The sequence below is a fragment of the Schistocerca serialis genome, chromosome 10, assembly GCF_023864345.2.
Source record: "Schistocerca serialis cubense isolate TAMUIC-IGC-003099 chromosome 10, iqSchSeri2.2, whole genome shotgun sequence".
Classification (NCBI taxonomy): Eukaryota; Metazoa; Arthropoda; class Insecta; order Orthoptera; family Acrididae; genus Schistocerca; species Schistocerca serialis.
In genome coordinates this window covers 133,255,800-133,276,598 of record NC_064647.1, presented here as the reverse complement: position 1 = coordinate 133,276,598, position 20,799 = coordinate 133,255,800, and the positions used below count along the sequence as shown (strand labels likewise).

The 20,799-nt window shown below is 39.9% G+C and overlaps 1 protein-coding gene across 1 annotated transcript in view; it reads left to right on the top strand.

Moving 5' to 3' along the window:
* Positions 1-20,799, top strand: part of LOC126424610 (apoptosis-stimulating of p53 protein 2) — a 160,357-nt gene that overhangs the window by 75,006 nt on the left and 64,552 nt on the right. Inside the window, exons 6-9 of the mRNA XM_050087349.1 lie at positions 3,413-3,635; positions 5,837-6,115; positions 8,884-9,050; positions 16,983-17,103. Of these exons, the coding sequence (XP_049943306.1) occupies positions 3,413-3,635; positions 5,837-6,115; positions 8,884-9,050; positions 16,983-17,103 (790 nt within the window). The remainder of the gene's footprint in view (positions 1-3,412; positions 3,636-5,836; positions 6,116-8,883; positions 9,051-16,982; positions 17,104-20,799) is intronic.

Below are 20,799 nucleotides of genomic sequence, written 5' to 3'. Positions count from 1 at the left end.
CAGGATAAAGTTGACATTATACCAATTATACTATCAACTACAGGATAAAGTTGACATTATACCAATTATACTATCAACTACAGGAGTCATACCACACAATATCCACCATTACATCAATGCAATACAGCTACATCCAAACTTATATATACAACTACAGAAATCTGTAATTATTGACACTTGTTCAATTACCCGAATGTTCCTAAATGCAATGTAACATATACCGTACAGTTAAAAGGAAGTCACGCTTGATCAAGGTCCGCGTCACCTTCCATTTTTAACCAGACATAACGTCTGAGACAAGAAAGAAATAATAATAATAATATTAGTAATAATATTAATAATAATACTGCATACAGCACTATAGTAGCCTTGTGTAGTTACTGCTGTGTCATGCTGTGTGTTTCAGAGTGAGTAATGAAGCAATTGCTGGGGTGCTGCAGGTACTTCCCACAACTTGGAGAATACATTTTCTTCAGATATTTAATCTTTGTTACATTCAGTCTCACTTCTATCTTCAGCAATGTATGGCACAAAACACAACATGTGTGTAGTGTGTGGGCTATGTGAAGAAGCTGTAACCTCCACCACATTAATGCTACTAGTTAAGAAAAAGTAATTATTGATAACTTGTATGATCAATATTAGTAAAAAAAGTTGTGATGATAGTAATTATCTTTCGGAAATAATTGTTTTGTTACTGAAACAGAATCGGATCGTTTGGCTTTTAACCCTCAGAAAATTTCATTTTACCCCTTAGGGGTGATTACCCACAGATTGGAAACCTCTGCTTTAAAAAGTAATTAGTGAACGGAAGGCACGGAGATACATAGCTGTACTCTTGATTGTTGGAACTGAATGCTACAGTTGGCAATGTAATAGTATATACCAATGGTTGACAAACTACTTCGCTCAAGAACCAGTGCTGATGCGGTGAGGTGCATCTTGGGTCACTTATATACCCATGTTATCAACTGTTCACTTATATACACTGTGATCAAAAGTATCCGGACACCTGGCTGAAAATGACTTAAGAGTTTGTCGCACCCTTCACCGGTAATGCTGGAATTCAATATCGTGTTGGCTCACCCTTAGCCTTGATGACAGCTTCCACTCTTGCAGGAATATGTTCAACCAGGTGCTGGAATGTTTATTAGGGAATGGCAGCCCATTCTTCACGGAGTGCTGCACTGAGGAGAGGTATTGATGTCAGTCAGTGAGGCCTGGCATGAAATCGGCATTCCAAAACATCACAAAGGTGTTCTATAGGATTCAGGTCAGGACTGTGCAGGCTAGTCCATTACAGGGATGTTACTGTCGTGTAACTACTCTGCCACAGGTCGTGCATTATGAACAGGTGCTCGATCGTGTTGAAAGATGCAATCGCCATCACTGAATTGTTCTTCAACAGTGGGAAGCAAGAAGGTGCTTAAAACATTGATGTAGGCCTGTGGTGTGATAGTGTCGTGCAAAACAAAATTACGACCACACCATGACACTACCGCCTCTGAATTTTACTGTTAGCATTACACACACTGGCAGATGACGTTCACTACACACTGCCATTGGATCACCACATTGTGTATCATGATTGGCCACTCCACACAACGTTTTTCCACTGTTCAGTTGTCCAATGTTTACGCTCGTTACACCAAGTGAGGCATCGTTTGGTATTTACTGGTGTGATGTGTGGCTTATGAGCAGCTGCTTGACCAGGAAATTAAAGGTTTCTCACCTCCCGCCTAACTGTCATAATACTTACAGTGGATCCTGATGCAGTTTGGAATTCCTGTATGATGGTCTGGTAGATGTCTGCCTATAACACATTATGACCCTCTTCAATTGCCAGTGGTTTCTGTCAGTCAACAGAGGTTGGCCTGTGCACTTTTGTGCTGTTCGTATCCCTTGACATTTCCATTTCACTATCACATTGGAAACAGTGGACGTAGGGATGTTTCGGAAAGTGAAAATCTCGCGTACAGACATATGACACAAGTGACACCCAATCACCTGACCATGTTCGAAGTCCATGAGTTCTGCAGAGCACCCCATTCTGCTCTCACGATGTGTAATGACTACGAGGTCGCTGATATGGAATACCTGGCAGTAGGTGGCAGCACAATGCACCCAATATGAAAAAAGTTTGTTTTTGGGGTGTCTGGGTAATTTTGATCACACAGTGTAAATTACTATGTTACAAGACCCAACAGACTAACTACAGTAAGGGCACGATAAGCTGAATGCCGGCCCACAAATACTGATAGCTAAAGGTCGGCTTTATTCAGAGCGTTTCGTGTCGTCTGGTCTTTTTCAGACTGTTGACGACCTCGGAGACCTAACAGCTCTGATATTATAGTATTGAGTATTGAGTGTTGAGTGTTGGTACCAACTAATAATAGCATTTGTACTTACATTTAAATGTTCTGTTGAGTATGAGACACCATTGAAATTATTTAAATGCTGGTTTGGTGTTTCTCATTCCATTGTATTACAAGTTTCAATTTCATTTCGTATTCCTTACTAGAAATATGTACCACATTTGAAGATGACTCTCTCTCTGTAATGAACATTCACGAATCTCTCATATCTCTCTTTAAAAAATTATAACATAGTATTTGCTTAAAGAGGGAAACTATGTAATGATAGAATAGTTGTATGAAGGAATAATTTTTACGGCAAAGAATGACTTAGTCTGGAAAATCAGTGAAAATACAATATGATGTGGGGGAAGAAAAAAATACTTATGTCCTTTGCTACAGTCATGAACTGTGGCAGAAACATAAATTTTCCAACAGAATTCCTAAATTTGTTCACTGTTTCCAGTATGTCCTTGCAATGTCCCTTCTAAACAAAGGCAGAAATATTAACCACAAAGAGAAAGGCACGAACCAGTATTTTTACCGTGAATTCTATTCATTCTGTGCTATTCAGCTGCAAAAGGCTCCAATTTCTTGTAATGTACACTAAGACTGTCAATATAGCACAAGGTTTGGATGATTATAATACTTATACATTTTAATTTATAACAATATACTTTGTACAAATTAGTAGCTAATGAAGTGATTAACTGAAAATTTTTTTACAAATGAGAAAATCAATGGGGAGAAAGACTAAACAAAGTGGATCAGTTTCAGCTATTCTTCCATTATATTTTTAGATTTAGAGTTTTTGGTTTTGAAGTAAAAATATATTTATGGACCAGTGTTTTCTGGAAATGGTGTAAGTGCCACTTTGGAATTGTAGTTGTTGCACACGTTTGCTGTTGGGAGTGACCCCTGGTACTGGTAACATATAACTTCTCTTAGTTTGTTTGTGTGTGTGTGTGTGTGTGTGTGTGTGTGTGTGTGTGTGTGTGTGTGTGTGTGTGTGTGTGCCACTCAGTTTCCTGGTCTGGAGCTGTATGTCATGCGCACAGGCCTGCCGTGGTGGGTCACGCCCAGGACCAAAAGCCGGCATTCCTGCTGAGGCCCGGAGGCAATGTTGCTGCCGTTGAGCCGTACCTCCATGTCCCGGCACCACAGCCGCAGCAACAGCAACAACAACAGCAGCAGCAGCAGCAGCAACAGCAACACCATCAGCCCATGTCCGCTGACCAGCAGGAGAAGCCCCTCACCCAGGGCTCCCACAATGCTCACCAGGTTAGCACAATTCTCTCTCCTAGTTCAAATTGGCTAAGAAGCTCTTTGCCCCTCATCTTGGAGCTGTACGAATATTATGATTTTACAGATACTCCTGATAATCTGATGACATCTTGACGTGTTGGGTATCTGCTGGATGTTACCGTTGTTCTTGCGTGATAATTTGGCAATGTGACTAGTCCTCTTCACCAGGTGCTGCCTGAGATTGCTCATAGAGTGGAATGGGTCAAATATTTATACCTACACCCTCCTCCCCCTCTATAGGTTCCAGGCATTCCATCTGCATTCCCTAGCAGTGTGTAGGCATTCCCTCTTAGGTCCGGAGAGTCAGTCTGTGAGCTTGCGTTCAATTTCCCTCACTTCAGATAACCCCTGGGGGAGCCCGTGCTCATTCTATGGTCTGCATACCAGCTCAACCCGTATGCTTTTATCTCTGTAAATTATCTGCAATGATATTGCTTTAATGCCTCACTTTTACAACTACACACTATCACGGTTAAATCAGATGTTGTTTCTTGTAAGCGACTATCGTGCTGATCTTCAGATTCACCCGCTCACATTGTGGCAACATGTTAACAAGTAGCCTGAAGTTGATGGTATCTTTCATAATATGTTTCATTTTTGCAATACTTTACCTTCATTCGCCTTTTTGTAGAATCTGTCAGACTTTGGTTTCATTTGAGGAATACTGACAGCAGTAACTGGTTACCACATTGAGAAAAAGGACTGTTGCCAGCAACTGATTCTCCAGTTTCACACCATGCAGCTCAACTGAGGAAAGTAAATATTTTCGTGGTATTCAGCCATGTAGCATGATCTTTGGCTCCAAAATATGGTGACAATATTGTTGACTCATTGTAGCAAATATTGTCACAAACTGGTTGACACACTGAACAACAAATGTGAGACAGGTGGTGCTTCATACTTTTGAAGTTTTTAAAGTCAACTAAGTACAAGAAAAAACATCAATGGATTGTTTTCGAACATTTTTACATGTCGCTCAATCCCTTCCCCTCACCCTACGACTAGCAGAGGTATCTTAATCCAACACTATTTTTATACAAATTGTGAATAATGTATATAACAAATTTGGTTGAAATTCTTCCAGATATTGCAGGGAGATGCTGATAGATCAGCACTATTGGAACCCCCCATTCCTCCCATCCTCCTAACACCTAGGGGTCAAATGTCATCGGAACTGTCACCTATGAGCCTAGCAATTTGGAAAACTATGTATTCAATACTAATTTGGATCGTTAATGAGTTTACATGTCATGGCTTCTCACCTCCACCACTCCGAGGGATGGTTGGGTCTGTTATCACTACAATATTTTTAAACAAATTATACAAGTAATGAATCATTTATATGTGCAAGATAATTCCCATTTAAAGTCCACTCGCAGCTGCACACTTTTAATTACGTTACATGTTTTGATCCCTCTGGATCATCTACAGATCTAAGTAGTTCCATCATCAATACATCTCGTCTACTCAGAACCACATATCAGAATACTCCAGACCCAGCCCTTGCTCCTTATTTGCACCTAGTTGTGAAATGTCTTCAGGGCAGTCACCAGTGATACTAGCAACCTGGAAAACTATGGATTTGATACATTTGTACATGGTTGAAATTGTTCCTGAGGTTGCTGAGTTAAGTTTTTGTGCCACTCATTTTTCAACGCCACCCCAATGAGAGTTAAGTGCTTCTTACCCCCACATTGCTTCTTTACAGGCTTTAAGTGATATGTGTACAAAATTTGGTTAAAATTTATTCAAGTGTCTTGGAGAAGGTGTGGAATATAAATACATATAGAAAATGATTTTTATGAAAATATGTCTTTTGGACTTGGGACACTCAAATGGTACAATTACCAGATTCAACTTGTTGTTAAGTAATCATCAGATAATTTGGAAATTTTTTGTAGGAGGTCATCAACTGATCAGATGCAATCAGTGCTTCTTCACAGTTGTTGAGTTGACATGTCAAAATAATCTGATGGTCTCTTGGTATAAAACCAGAACTTGTAATTATACCCCATTTGAGTGACCCCAGGCTGAATTATACAACAGCCTAAAGAAAATGAAGTCATTGTCAGTGGTTAGATGGGTGCAGAGTAAACTTTTGGCAGCCCTGCAACCAATTTACACACAAGTGACAACAGCAGTGAGGTTCCAGGATGTGTCTCTGTTGATGCTTGCAGGATGACATATCACCTTCAGAGTTTGGGGGCAGCAAGGCAGACCCAAAGTACCAAACACTGCCATACAATACAAAGTTCACAGTCAGTTTCTTGTCAAAGACGGCAGTGGGTGGCAATGAAGTGGAGACTGCTAGGAATGCCATCAACAGCAACCTGAACAGCAATTTTGGCAGCAGCACTGGTGTTAGCCCTGCGAGCACCAATATGGGGCAACAACAACAACAGCAGCAGCAGCAGCAGCAGCAGCAGCAGCAGCAGCAGCATCAACAGCAACAGCAGGCATGTATACCCACTACATTATGTAAATTTGTACAATCTTCGGGTTTTCTGTGGTTCAAATAATAATGAGAATGTAAATTGTAAACTGGAATTGTCAGTAGTACAGGGTGCAGCAAAAAGACCTGACAATTTTTAACAAATGCCTTGCTTTACCCAATACTTTAACATATTTATTGATACAGCATATTGGGGTACATATGCCATTTAACAGCCTTGAAAAAGGAGTAGATAACATTTGAAAATAACTTCATCTAAGTTGCAACTATTGTCTGCTATGCTACATTTCTGTCAAACTTACATCTCAGTACCCGATTTTGTACTGCAGAGATTTCCTGGCAGATAGTGTTCTGTGGTCTGTTTACAAATACTTACAATTTAAGATAATTCCCCAAAATAAACCACAGTTTGTGAGATTTGGTAAACATGTGGACCAAGGCCATGCAGTGATAACATTATGAGAAATTGGATGTCCAGGAAATTTAATCCTCAAAGAATTCAGCCCAATGTTTGCTGTGTGAGCAGTTGTCCCATCTTGCTGGAACCACATTCTGTTTCACTTAAGCATACTCTCCATAGTTCAGTACAATAATATTTTGAAACATTGAGAGGTAATACTCTCTACAGTCACTGCAGCTGTTTGTCCTCTGTTCTCCTCAAAGAAGTATCTTTGTCGCTGCTAGGGGACATTTGTGCATGTCTGTATGGTTTTCATTTGACCAACATCAGAAGTAAAGGTTGTTAAAATAACCAGATGAATGTAAACAAGTTTTTCCAATCATTATGAGAGCCAAATCACCAAGCTTCAGTCATCATTTCAGGCATTTGTTCTGTAAATATTGTGCGTTGTTTAATCTTGTGTCTTTGACTGTTAACCTGTTTAACCTGTGGCCACTTTGTAGGGGGCGGGGGAGTGTAAATTACAAGGTAGTATTAATCTTTGTAATTAAAGAAAACGTTCTGTGCTGTTCTGCCATGGTCAAATAGATTTGACATTAAAACCGGACATTTTGTTCCCATCTGTGGAGGGTATTTTCAAGGGGATTATGACTTTGAGTGGTCTGATTCACACCCTGGCTTGCTACTGACTACAGCAAAATTCCATTTATGTGTGCTTCCCTGCAATGGCGTGATGTCACATGCTTTAAATACCAGGGTGCAATTGGCTGTTGTCAGTTGCCATTACCTGTTGATACTACCACCCCATGGTGGAAGACTGGTAGACATCTTCAGCACCAGGATGAAAATGTCATTGAATTTCATGCCCTCCTCCTTCCTGGTGAAATACCTGGGGTGTTTCATAAACTTGATGGCATCTCCTTTGAAAATGAATATGATGGTCTTGTGGCTGCAAAGCATGTTCCGCAACTTCTGGCCTGTCAATCTACTCCCTTCTGTAATTGCCTTAGTGCTCTTCCAGTCATTTTTTGAATATTTTTTTTTGTAGTGCCCACATACACCTCCCCCACAACTACATGGAATCCTATAAATACCTGCTTTTTCCAGCAGTTTCAGAGCATCCTTGACCAATTTTAGGTGATCTACCTGATGACAACTCTAGGAATATAAAGCAACCCGCTACATATTACTTCCATATCCAAGATTTTTCCTTTGTGGTCAGTAACAGCCTTAATGAAATGCAGTGAAACGTCCACTTTCACAGGCACTTGTGTATCACTATCAGCTAAGAGATGTGGTTTTAACTCTCTTTTTATCTCAGCAGACAAATAACCATTCTTGAGCAGTTCATTGCTGAAATGTTTTAATCCCGCATCAAGCAGCTCCGGTTTACACAGGTTTCTTGCTCTATCTGCCAATGTTTTCATCATGCTTCACTTCTGTTGTGGGTGGTGTTTTAAATCTCATTGTAGGTAACAGTCTGTGTTCACGGGTTTTCAGTAAACTGTGTGGCCTATCCCAAGAAAGCCAACTTACAAAGTTTGAAGAACCCCCTTTAAATGACAACTCTAGGAATATAAAGCAACCCCCTACATATTACTTCCATAGGGATCTTCAGGACAAGATTAGATTAATTATGATGTGCACACAGGTCTCTAAACATTCATTCTTCCCACACTCCGTACAAAAATGGAATGGGGAAAAAGCTCTAATAACTGCATAATGGGATGTACCCACTGCCATGGACTTCGCAGTGGTCTGCAGAGCACAGATGTAGATGCAGAAGCAGAACTTTGTCAGTAGGTGTTTGTGGCATGCAGAATTTGAGAGTGACTGGCAAATTCCTTGGAGTTCCTTTCACACGTCGTGTAGCTTTTTAATATTTTCATCTGCAAGTAAAGGTCTCCCACTGCTTTGTACTTCCGAGGAAAATTGTTCTAAACTTTCTTGTTTGACCTTGCCTGTCCACTGACATGTTCTTGGAGACTGTCAGTGATGTCTGAACAGTCTCTGAATCTTCAGTACGGATTTCAACTGCTCTACCAACAGATTAAGCCTACTTACTTTATGCTCCACAACATATTGTGATTCTAAATTGACACAATTTCCTCCAACTTCCATTATTTGCATTTCTGCCCCCTTTTTTCCCCTTAAGAAAAAACCTTGTTTTAGGTATACTTGCATCAGTCCACTAATGTTGACACCAATTATGTACATACACCCTGCAACCTGACTCAAGATTCATTCAAATGATCAGTGGAACATGTAAGTAACTGACTGTAAAAACAACAGGGTCCTTAATTACCACCTCCTTATACCTTTAGATATTTTTTTACTATACACGTGAGTGATTTAGATGCGTTTTTTCACAGATGATGTCAGTTGCACATAGTACTCCATTGTCAGGAATAAACAAAGGTCTGGCAATTGGTGTTGGGGGGCAGCAGCAGCAGCAGCAGCAGCAGCAACAACAACAACAACAACAACAACAACAACAACAACAGCATGAGAGTTCCAATAACAAGCAATCATACACCAGGTCAGATAATAAAAATATTTTTGTTACATTTTAGAGAACCTATTTTTTCTATTGCAGCTTACTTATAGTGTTGATCTCACTGTCTTTCTTCATCACGGCAATAATTCAATAGGCTTACAGCATCATACAAATTTTTGTATGCTAGCCAGTAAACAATAACATCATTTCAAGTCATTTCTGACTAAAGATTTGGAATACTCTTACTGCATCTGCCATGTTTCAACAAATACTGTAGAGTAAAATAACCAGCATTACTGTATGTGATACAATCCGAATTGCCAGTAGAGGAGTCAGTTTGGGACTTCTCTAAGGTAACACTCTATAACTAGCTTCAGTTGTAACAGCATTGCCTGCAACACGCAAGAGTTTGAGTTCAGGTGCCAAACTAGAGCACTGTTGTAAGCTTTCCTGCCATATTCTTATTGTTTCCTTCATTTTTAGGGGTTCATACCTCAGTCGGTAAAAACAGAACCTTTATTTGGATTACATTCTTGTGTGTGTCTGTTCGTCTGTCTGATTGTAATAACCATTTTTCTCAGGATTGGGTAGATGTATAAAGTTGAAATTTGTCACATACTAAAACCTATGGTTCCTTGGAAGTGTAAAAAATTTAAGCTTCTACCTAAATGCAATCAACATACAACCTTTTATTTCACATTCTGATATATTGTAAGTATCAGTATTTATAACAGACAAAAATCGTCAGAATCCTGTATTTCTGGGATGGATGAGCTATCTATAAACATAATTTAGGTTATATGGAACCCTTCTGTATGAGCAGATACAAGGAGAGTTGACTGCTGTCCATAAACAGCTGGAAGCTGCTTTGGCTATTGTCGACAAGCATTCTAGCTAATGCTCAAAGTTGCAGTGACGTCAGGGTGCCCGTGACACATTTGGTGCCATTGGAATCCCCTGGTGACTTGGATGTTGCTGCAGCTTCTGATACGCAACATCTGACTGGTCCGTCCTCACTCCAGAGTGGGTGGCAGACAGTGGTGGGTTTGCGTGTCACTGGGCGGAAGGTGAAAGAGGGAGCAGGACATGTGGCTGGCTCTCTATGCCTTAGCAACAGGTACTAGTTGCTACCCAATGTTGATGACAACTCTCAGCCAGCACGGGATGCCTCTCCTGTTGGGCTAGCGGTCAATTTTTCTGCCCTGTCTGGACAACTACAGAGGGTGGGTATGCTAGTCATTGGGAGCTCCAATGTTAGGTGGGTGATGGAGCCCTTTAGGGAAATAGCAGGCGAGGTGGGAAAGAATCCCAATCTGCATTTGGTATGTTTGCCGAGAGATCTCACCCGTGATGTGGAGGCGGCCCTACCGGCGGCTATCGAGCCTACTGGGTGCAACTGTCTGCATGTAGTGGCACATGTTGGCACGAACGACATCTGCCGCTTGGGTTCTGAGGTCATCCTCTGCTTCTTTCAATGGCTGGCTGATTTGGTGAAGGCAACTAGCAGTGCACACGGTGTGCAGGCTAAGCTGTCTATTTGTAGCATCGTACTCACGGTTGATCACGATCCTCTGGTTTGGAGCAGAGTGGAAGGTCTAAACCAGAGGCTCAGACAGTTCTGTGATGGCACTGGATGTGAATTTCTTGACCTCCGCTATCGGGTGCAGAATTGTAGGGTTCCCCTTAATAGGTCAGGCGTGCACTACACGCAGGACGCGGCTACTAGGGTAGCGGAGTACGTGTGGCGTGCACGTGGGACTTTTTTAGGTTAGAGGACCCCTCACTTGGGAGCAAACATGATTTGCCTCTTAAATCAGCCACAGTGACCTCAGAGACTCTTTGTCCTGACAGATCAGAGATAGGAAAGATTAATATGATTTTAGTAAACTGGAGGAGTATCGAAGGAAAGGTCCTAGAATTAGTATCACTTACTGAAGGTTATAATGCACAGATTGTATTGGAAACAGAAAACCTTTTGAAACCAGACTTCAATTACAACAAAATCCTAAGTTCAGATTGGAATGTTCGATGTAAGGATAGGTTAGTCGTCAATAGTGGAGGCATGTTTATTGCAGTAAAAAATTCGATAAAATCTAGTGACATTATCACAGATTCTGAATGTGAATTAATCTGGGTGAAATTGACTATAAAAGAACAGTCAAAAATGGTGATCGAATGCTTTTATAGACCACCTGGGTCAGGATCTGTAGTTGTAGAGCGAGCTTCAGACAGAACTTGCAGAATATCATTAGTAAATTTCATGATCATGCTGTTGTAATAGGAGGTGACTTCAACTTGCTAGGTATAGATTGAGAGTGTTCTACCATCAAACATGGTGCCAGAGACAGGGAATCATGTCGCATTGTTCTGGATGTCTTGTCCAAAAATTACTTGGAGCAGTTAGACAAGCAACTCAAGAGAGCAACAAACAGACCTGACGTTACCGGATCAGTTCACATAGAGAAAGGAATTAGTGATGATAAAGCTGTGACAGCATCTATGATGACAGGTCCTATAAGGAATGTTAAGAAAGGTAGGGAGATATATTTGCTCAGCAAGGGTGACAGGATACAAATTTCAGAATATCTCAGCAGTCAGTATCAAATATTCAGTGATGGAAAAAATTCGAAGGCATCGTTCAATATGCACTACACAAATATTCTCAGAGTAAGGTTTTAAGGGATGGGAAAGATCCACCATGGTTTAACAGCCATGTTAGAAAAATGCTACATAAACAAAGAGCACTTCATCTCAGATTCAAGACAAGTAAAACCTAGCTGACAAACAAAAGCTGAACAAAGTGAAAATGAGTGTAAGGAGAGCAATGAGAGAAGCATTAAATGATTTTGAAAGTAAGATATTGTCAGCCAACCTGAGTAAAAACCCTAAGAGATTTTGGTCATATATAAAATCTGTTAGAGGGTCAAAATCATCCATTCATTCTCTGTGACCACACCAGCACCGAAATGGAAGATAACAGAGAGAAGGCCGAAATACTGCATTTGGTCTTCCGAAGTTGTTTCACTGCAGAAGATCGTAACACTGTCCCTCCTTTCAATCATCGTACGAACGTCAAAATTGCAGATATTGAGATAACCGATCGTGGAATCGAAAAGCAGCTACAGTCGCTGTGCCGAATTATTATTTAATTTGGGGGCGACTAGACACTTCAACAAGAACACACAACAGGATTAGCATTGCCAAAACTTAACAACAAATAGTCTCTAGTCCTCTAATGTCACATCACTGCCTGTTCCGAACTGGCCATGGTTGATTGGCTAAGGTGCCTTCAATAACTGCTTACACAACTTTACTGATTTACGTAAGTTATTAATAATAGTTCACTGAAAAACAAGTCTTAAAACACTTCATAGAAAGGCTGGTTAAATAACAGTTCCTTTGATTAATCGGGTAATAAATTCTCAACCAATAATGGTAGCAAACAACATCACTTCCAAATAAAAACTTACAGAATCATAATGGTAGAAAGGTTCCTTACAAACTTCAAAATTCACTTTCATTTAACACACAGATATAAAAACATATCCAAAACTCATCATTAGCATATTTTCCAAATTCCAGTATTTATAACCCACTGAACTACAGTGCAGAACTGACAATTTCAAATCTGTCCATTGAGTAATCCTGAAAACAGAAAATTGTGTTCACAAATAAGAAATTTATCAACTTTGACAATGCCCATCCTGCATTGGCCACACCTCCACACAATCGTAAATTCCATTAAAAAGTGACAGTCATTGCTCAATCTCCATACGGTTAAGTAAACCAACACCACAGAAGTCACTGAAGGTTAATACAAGTACCGTATTCCACTGCTTTCTTCTCCAATATCATGACTTCCTTATTGTGGGCGAACATGGTACAGCACAGCGTGTTCAGGTTGGGCTCATGCTGTCTTGTTTATCTGCTGTGGCAAAACACCCACAAATGATATTGGCCACAGCTCGCTGTAAGCTGTGTCCATACAATTGCAGAGCCCATGGCTTATCGTTCCACAGCAGTGTTGAATTCCCAAGTGTCTCAGTTTGACCATCAGTTCATTACCACAGAGTACCAAAATTATTAATGCACAATTCGGACCATCTGGAGTCCAACACCCTGCATTTCTGTCGTTCTCACTTTTTACTCTCGAACCCTCCACTTTTTGTTGCCAGAGCGCCACTCGCTGCCAACTCCACACCCCAGTATCTCTGGCAAGGCCAATATCGACCTTAACACTCGCGGCTGAAGCACAATCGTGCCAAAAATTGGCACATTGCTTCAGGACCAGATGAGGTACCCATGCACTATTCGTTAGCGGAATAGGGTTGAAGGGATCAGATAGTGGTACCGAAAGTACCCTCCACCAACACCATTAGGTGGCTTGCAGAGTATGATGTAGATGTAGATGTAGATGAAGATGAAGATGAGTCCTACGTGCATAAAAATTATGCGAAAGAACTTGTTCCCCTTCTAGCAGTAATTAATCGTAGATCACTTGAGCAACAAAAGGTACCTAATGACCAGAAAAAAGGGCAGGTCATTCCCATTTTTAAGAAAAGCCATCAGACAGATACACACAATTACATACATATATCGTTTATGTCAGTCTGTTGTAGAATTATGGAACATATTATATGCTGAAGAATTATGACGTTTTTGGAAAATGAACATCTCCTCTATAAAAATCAACATGGATTCTGCAAACAGAGATCCTGCCAAACTCAAATGCTCTGTTACTCCATGAGATCCACAGCACAGTGGACAACGGTGCTCTGGTTGATGCCGTGTTCTTTGACTTCAGTAAGGCATTTGACGCTGTCCCGCTATGGCTTAATGAAAATAATACAAGCTTATGGAGTATTGGAGCAGACCTGTGATTGAATTCAAGACTTTCTTGCAGATATAACTCAACACTTCACTCTTAATGGAACTAAATCAACAGATCTAAAGGTAATATCCGGAGTACCACAGGGAAGTGTGATAGGACTGTTGCTGTTTACAATATATATAAATGATCTACTAGAAAGCGTTGGATGCTCTTAAAGGCTATTTGCAGATGATGCAGTTGTTTATACCAAAGTAGCAACGCTGAAGATAGTAAGAATTTGCAGAACTACCTGCAAAGAATTGATGATGGTGCACTCTGGCAGTTGATCCTGAACATAAGTAAATGTGACATATCGTGTGTACATGGGAAAAGAAATCCACTACTGTACAGCTACATTGTTGATGACAAACAGCTGGAGACAGAGTGACCTTAAGTGAAATGACCATATAAAACAGATAGTGGGAAAGCAGACACCACACTGTCACCGGAAGAATCTTAAAGAAATGTAACTATCCACAAAAAAAAGTGGCTTATAAGGCACTTGTTCACCTGATTCTTGAGTATTCTTCATTTGTTTAGGATCCCTATCAGGCAGAACTGATAGGAGAGATAGAGAAGATCCAATAAAGAGTGATGTGTTTCATTGCAGATTGTTTAGCAGTTGAGAGAGCATTATATAGATGCTAAACAAACTCCAGTGGCAGACATTACAAGAGGGGTGTTGTGCATCATGGAGAGATTTACTGTTGAAATTTCGGGACAGCACTTGTCTGGAGAAGTCGGACAACATAATTACTTCCTCCCACATACATCTCGCGTATTGACAATGAAGAGAGAATTTGAGACATTAGAGCCAATACAGATACTTACCAAGAATTGTTCCCCTCATGCACTATTTGCGAGTGGAACAGGGTTGAAGGGATCAGATAGTGGTACCGAAAGTACCCTCAACCACACACCATTAGGTGGCTTGTGGAGTATGATGTAGATGTAGATGTAGATGTAGATGTAGATGTGTCCTAAACACACTCATCTTGACCTTTTTTCTTTCATCTACCAGTACAATTTCAGTTTCATAAATACTTTCACCATTTAATATCCCATAAAACCCCAGACTGTAGTGAAACAATCTGATTCTTAAACTAGAATTTCCTATTCATAACCTTCCTGACTGACATACAGGAAAAAAATAAATAAATAAATAAAAAAAAGTCACTTCTACGATAAGTAATTAGTAGTCAACATTATGCTATGAATGATAAAGTACCTTAAAGGGTGCTGAAAAAGTTGAGGGTAACATTAGTAGTTAGAAGCAGATATTATATTCTCCTCCTCTTTGTCAAAACAACTGCAAATTATTATTAATATGGTGTAGGAATGCGACAGTAGTTAGTGGCATAAAATGTAACCCATGTTTTATATCTAAAGTAAGCTTGTTGGGGAAGAAGCATCGCCTCAGGAGGCATCTCACTAATGTGTAACATTAGAGTGGTTCTTATTTTTTTTAAATTTTGTGTTTCTTCACGCACACCCTATCATTTTTTCCCTTCTGTGTTAAGAACAATTTTAAGATCTATTTTGTTGAAACTGCAGATGATGAACCTGTGCTGCAGTGGCTGAGAAGCTACATCTTGTCACTGCGTGTTGTTTATTATTGCGTATGCTTGTGCTCGACTATCACACTCCAGAATGAATTTTTCACTCTACAGCAGTGTGTGCACTGATACTAAACTTTATGGCATATTGAAACTGCTCAACTGAGATTCAAACTTGAGATCTTTGCCATTTGTGGGTGTGTCCTCCACCAACTGAGCTACCTTAGCATTACTCAGGACCCATCCTCACAGCTTTACTTCCACCAGTGACTCATCTACTGCCTGCCAAACAGTTCAGAAGCTCTTCTGTGAGTCTCTAAGGACCAGTACTCCTGGAAGAAAGGATATTACCGATATTCTGATTATGAAAAAACTAAACTGAAAAGAAAATTGTGGTAGTACTAGTATTGATTCATGCTTCAGTCACATATTTTGTATGTCCTGTTACATTACATAACATTACATTTAAATATCTCCCATTTAAATATATGTAACCATATTTGCACAATAAATGTATGTAAGTTGATTTTAGTTTTATATTCCAATATAAAATACACACATTTAAGTCTGTTGTGGTGTGGGTTACTGTTGATTAACTGTAATGAAATATGGCACATTATCAAAACATCCCAAAGCAAAAGGGAAAAAAAGGGGTGCCATTCTAATCACTTGACACTTTTATGTAACCAACATGTAAGGACCATACTAATGATAGCAGTGTAGCACACACATAAGTAGTAATAAAGTGATATAGCTTCTCAGCAACTGCAATTTAAACAAAATTGGTCCTAAAATCCTTCTTAAGAAACACAAAATTCGAATAAATCAGTACCACACATGTGTAACATCACCTCTAGGCGTATTCACTGATAACAGCAACTCCTGTTGGCTGTGAAACTGATTTTCATTGGTAAGTTGTTGACACTTGAACCTGTTACTTGTCTGTTAGGCTCTTTTCATGTCGACTGTTCGTACACTGTGTTACATGGTTTTGATTGGAAACTATTCCTTGTAAACAAGTTGGATGGTCTCCATTGATACCACAGATTGGACGAGTTCATTTGCACTGCAGTTGTGGGCATGTTCAAACACATTTCCTGTCTAACTTTCACATCTCCTCATTAACCATTATTGCAATGATTCCATACAACAGACTTCACTGCCACAAGTTATGTCAGCAGAAGAGGGTCACCATTTACGATCCTCAAAAGTGCACAGTATGCTCTTTCAGGGGAATGACTATTATTTTGTCCTGTGAGCTTATGAAAACATTAATATCTAGGCTGTAAATGAAGCTGGCAACACAGATGCAACCTGTTTCCTAATACTTGACCATAAGTGCATGTGCCATTTGAGTAGTAGTAAGAAACTGTTGACATTCTAGGAGAAAGAATAAGTAAAGTATCTGCTGTAAAGAAAACAAATCTATAACTATTTCAAGATTGTTCTTGAATAATAAAATATGGGGTTGTGCATGAATTTTGCTTGTAGTTGCTATTTAGCCTCATGAAATTTCCTGTGACTCTATGGAAATATTTGTGCTTGCAGTGGTGGCCGGCCTGCATTTGGACTACCACCTCAGCCGTTCCTTCCAGGGCTCCACCGCTCTGCCCCAGCAGGAGCACCCAGCTCTGGTATGGGGAACATGGCCCAGGGCTCTGTACACCAGGTCAGTAAATTTAGTATGTTAGTTGTGTTTGCAGAAATATTCCTTGTATATATTTGTGTGCTGGAGAAAATGAAACTGGCCTGGAAAAAACAGTGAAGTGGAATTGAGCCTTGTTAATGAAGGAGACCTGCCTCTTAACAGAAACAGTGATTTCGATGCACCAATCAGTTGTTCACCTGTCTGCGCATGAGCATCTCCTGCATGTACTGTCCCATGTATTTCAGTACATTATTATGTTTCAATGAGTGAAAGGATCAGATGTGTTAAGTGATGAGTTGAATGCTACACAAAATGAAGCTCACAATAAAACAGCATGTGTTCATTGTTGAGTGTTAAACGAATAAAAACCATTACTAACAAACAAAAAAGAGTTTAAAGTCCAGAAAATAATGTTAGTGATGTGTACTCCCATGATCAGCTAAATAATTTATGCATATTGAAGTCTGTAACACAAGAACACTTCGTATACATTAAAGTGAAACCATCAGATTACTCACATAACTAGTCACGATTGCACAATGTGTTGGTGAAGAGAGGACAATCAGCAGCAGCAGTGCAATCTCCTGGCCACCTCAATCATCTGATCTATCTCCCTGTGATTTTTACCTGTGGAGGAAAATGGATCACATGTACTCATAATCACACCCTGGAAAAGCTACATCAGAATGTTGAAAACACTATTGATGCCAGCCTTCAGGCAGAGCTGCTACTTGAGTCTACCAGTTTGATAAATGAAACTTGGTTCTGTGTTGTTCATTGAGAGTCACTACTGCATCAGCCTTATTATAAACATTTTCTGTGTTAGTTTTATTTACGCGCGCACTTGTGTGTGTGTGTGTGTGTGTGTGTGTGTGTGTGTGTGTGTGTGTGTGTGTTAGGATTAGAAAGATAAATGTAAGGCAGATTCATTCATAATGTGCATTGGAATAAGTCTAGCACAGACATAATGGGACACATGAGACTTGTCTTCTGAATTAGGTTATGTTAGTCACAACAAATCTGTTTATGCCAGCCTTTTTACTCTTGTAATCTGTCCCAGTTTAGTTAACAACTGAAAATCTTCCATGTTCAGTACTCTCCAGCTTCTATGTACAGGGCGACCCAAAACTAACATTTGAAAATTCAGTACTTCACAGAATAATGTAGGTAGAGAGGTAAAAATTGACACACATCCTTGAAATAACTTGGAGTTTTATTAACACCATAAAAATTGCACAAATTAACCAACAGATGTGCTTCAAATGGTACAGAAGCAGTAATTAGCATAACAATTGAAATTTTAGCAAAGATTATGTTCTTAATAACAAAAACTCAGCACGTTAGCCATCATTGATCAACAATACCTCTAGTTCAGGGACCATGTTGTGAACTGCACTATACAGCATATCAGTAGGTGTGGTGAGAAACTGCCGTTAGATGTTGTCTTTTAGTAGCCCCAATGAGGTCAGATGATCACGATTGACTTGAGACTTCAGGTTACCCCACAACCAGTGAGCACATGTATTGAAGCCAGGGAACTTGGGGAGGGCAAGCATGATGGAACTGGTGGCTCAGCACACGGTCCTCACCAAACAATGTGCACAAGAGATCTTTCACATTTTAGCAGTACGGCATGGAGCACCATCCCGCATAAAATTTGTATGCTCCAGCAAGAGTTCATCAACCATTCTACGGATGATGCAATTCTGTAACATATTGGCATGCTTTGCACCCATTATCATGACAACAGTTTGGAAAGTAGCGCCTCACATTTCCTTAGAGAAAATGGATCCAATCACATTTGATGCAATAAATCTATGACACACCATGACTTTCTCATCCTGCAATGGGGCATCCATGACTTCCAGGATTTTTGGTAGTCCAAATTCTGCAGTTCTGTGTGTTGACATACCCTTGGAGTGTGTAATGGGCTTTGGCGATCAACATCATCATGCTAGTAAACCTTCAGTAACAGTGTCTTTTCTGATAAATTAAACATTCTGTGATAACTGGCACATTTGACCACCCCTGTCACAGCTCATTTTATACATGATCTTATGTGGTAAAACTGATGAGTTGTCCTCCAGCACCATCTGTTGCCCAATTTTTGCACTTGTTTTTGGTTTCAATAAAACACCATGTCATTTCAGGCACATGTGTCAAATTTTACCTCTCTACCTGCCCTATTCTGTGAATTAGAGTATTTTCAAATGTTAGTGAACTTTTTGTGTCGCCCTGTATTTTCTAAAGGATGTTTAGTTGTACACCATGAGCTGCGCTTCAAAAGTGTTTATTTGGCAGACTGGTATTTGGCATTGGATCTGACACAGAGAACAAACAAACAAATTCTGAGGATAACACAACACTACTTTGTATACACTAAAGTAGGAACATAAGAATGCTTACATACTGTGCACATATCATGATGTGTCTGTCAATGACGTAGATGGGCACAGAATGTAAATAGTCTTATGCGTTTACTTTAGTGGGTACAAAATGTTCTGTGTTGTTGACATCAATATGTATAAATCTGTTTGTTTATCCTCTGTATCAGATGCCACTGATGAGCTATATGCCCGAATGTCAAATCTACCAAATAAGTTCTTTGGAAGTGCAGCTCATAGTGTGTGACAAGATGTTCTTTTATGAAATTATTGAAAATACTGATGTTGCTCAACACCCCCTCTCCCTCGCACCCCAAACACACTCATTAATTAAAAATTTCCACTATATGCTAATTTTTCATATGTAGATGTTACTTTGTTTCTGAAAAAGATTTAGGTTCAGAAGGGGACTGTCAGTTAGTAAATAAGTTGTGCAAAGGCTGACTCCTCTAATCAAATTTACAAGAAGATAAAGGTTTATTATCTGTTGGTATTGTATATTATAGTAGGAAGGGGAGGGAGATTGGAGATCCAATGGTGGTGTTGGTACAACTATCCGTAACAAACTTAATGTGTTCTGTTCTGTATGCACTACAGCTTGTGGCTTAGTTGGCTCGTAATGTTAGACATTTTAGTGTGTTACTGGTATAAAAGCCAAAGCTCTGCTGCAGCGTTACCTTTTGCCTGCTGCACTGGGCCCCCTCTTCAGAAGTGGCTTTGTGACTGTCCACCACCCTGCGAGGGTCAGGAGGCCTGTGTTTGCGCTGCCTCCGACACCACTTACGTTTGCAAACGAGTCTGAGGTAAAAGGGAGACTGCCAGTTGTTTGTGAGAACCCTGGCACACCGTAGACGGTTGTGTAGTATTTCCCCAGTAGATCCAGCACTATGTATGAGTATAAAGTAGTTAGATATTGAATTTCCGAACAATATATCACACTAACTGCTTCCTGTAAGTGTATTGATCTTTGATGGACAGGGATACTTGGGTCGGCTTCAGAAATTATTTTATAAATGAAAGTAACTGATGTTATATTATGAGATTATACTGCTAACAGATTACCGACAGTAACTTTATTAAACTGGAAACCCCACCAGAACCTGAATTTCAACATTTTCTTTTAGCCCAAAGATACTGTTTCGATGAAGTTAGTAAATGCGGTCAAGGTGTGCACGGAGGAGACAATAGCCAGTCAAATACCAAGGGGAGTTATCCAAGGAATTCCATATCGGAACAGGTGTGACACAAGGTGATGTTATTTCACCACTGTTATTTAATCTGGTCCTAGAGAAAGCAATCCGAGAGATGAAAAGAGAAAACAAAGGGGTGACAC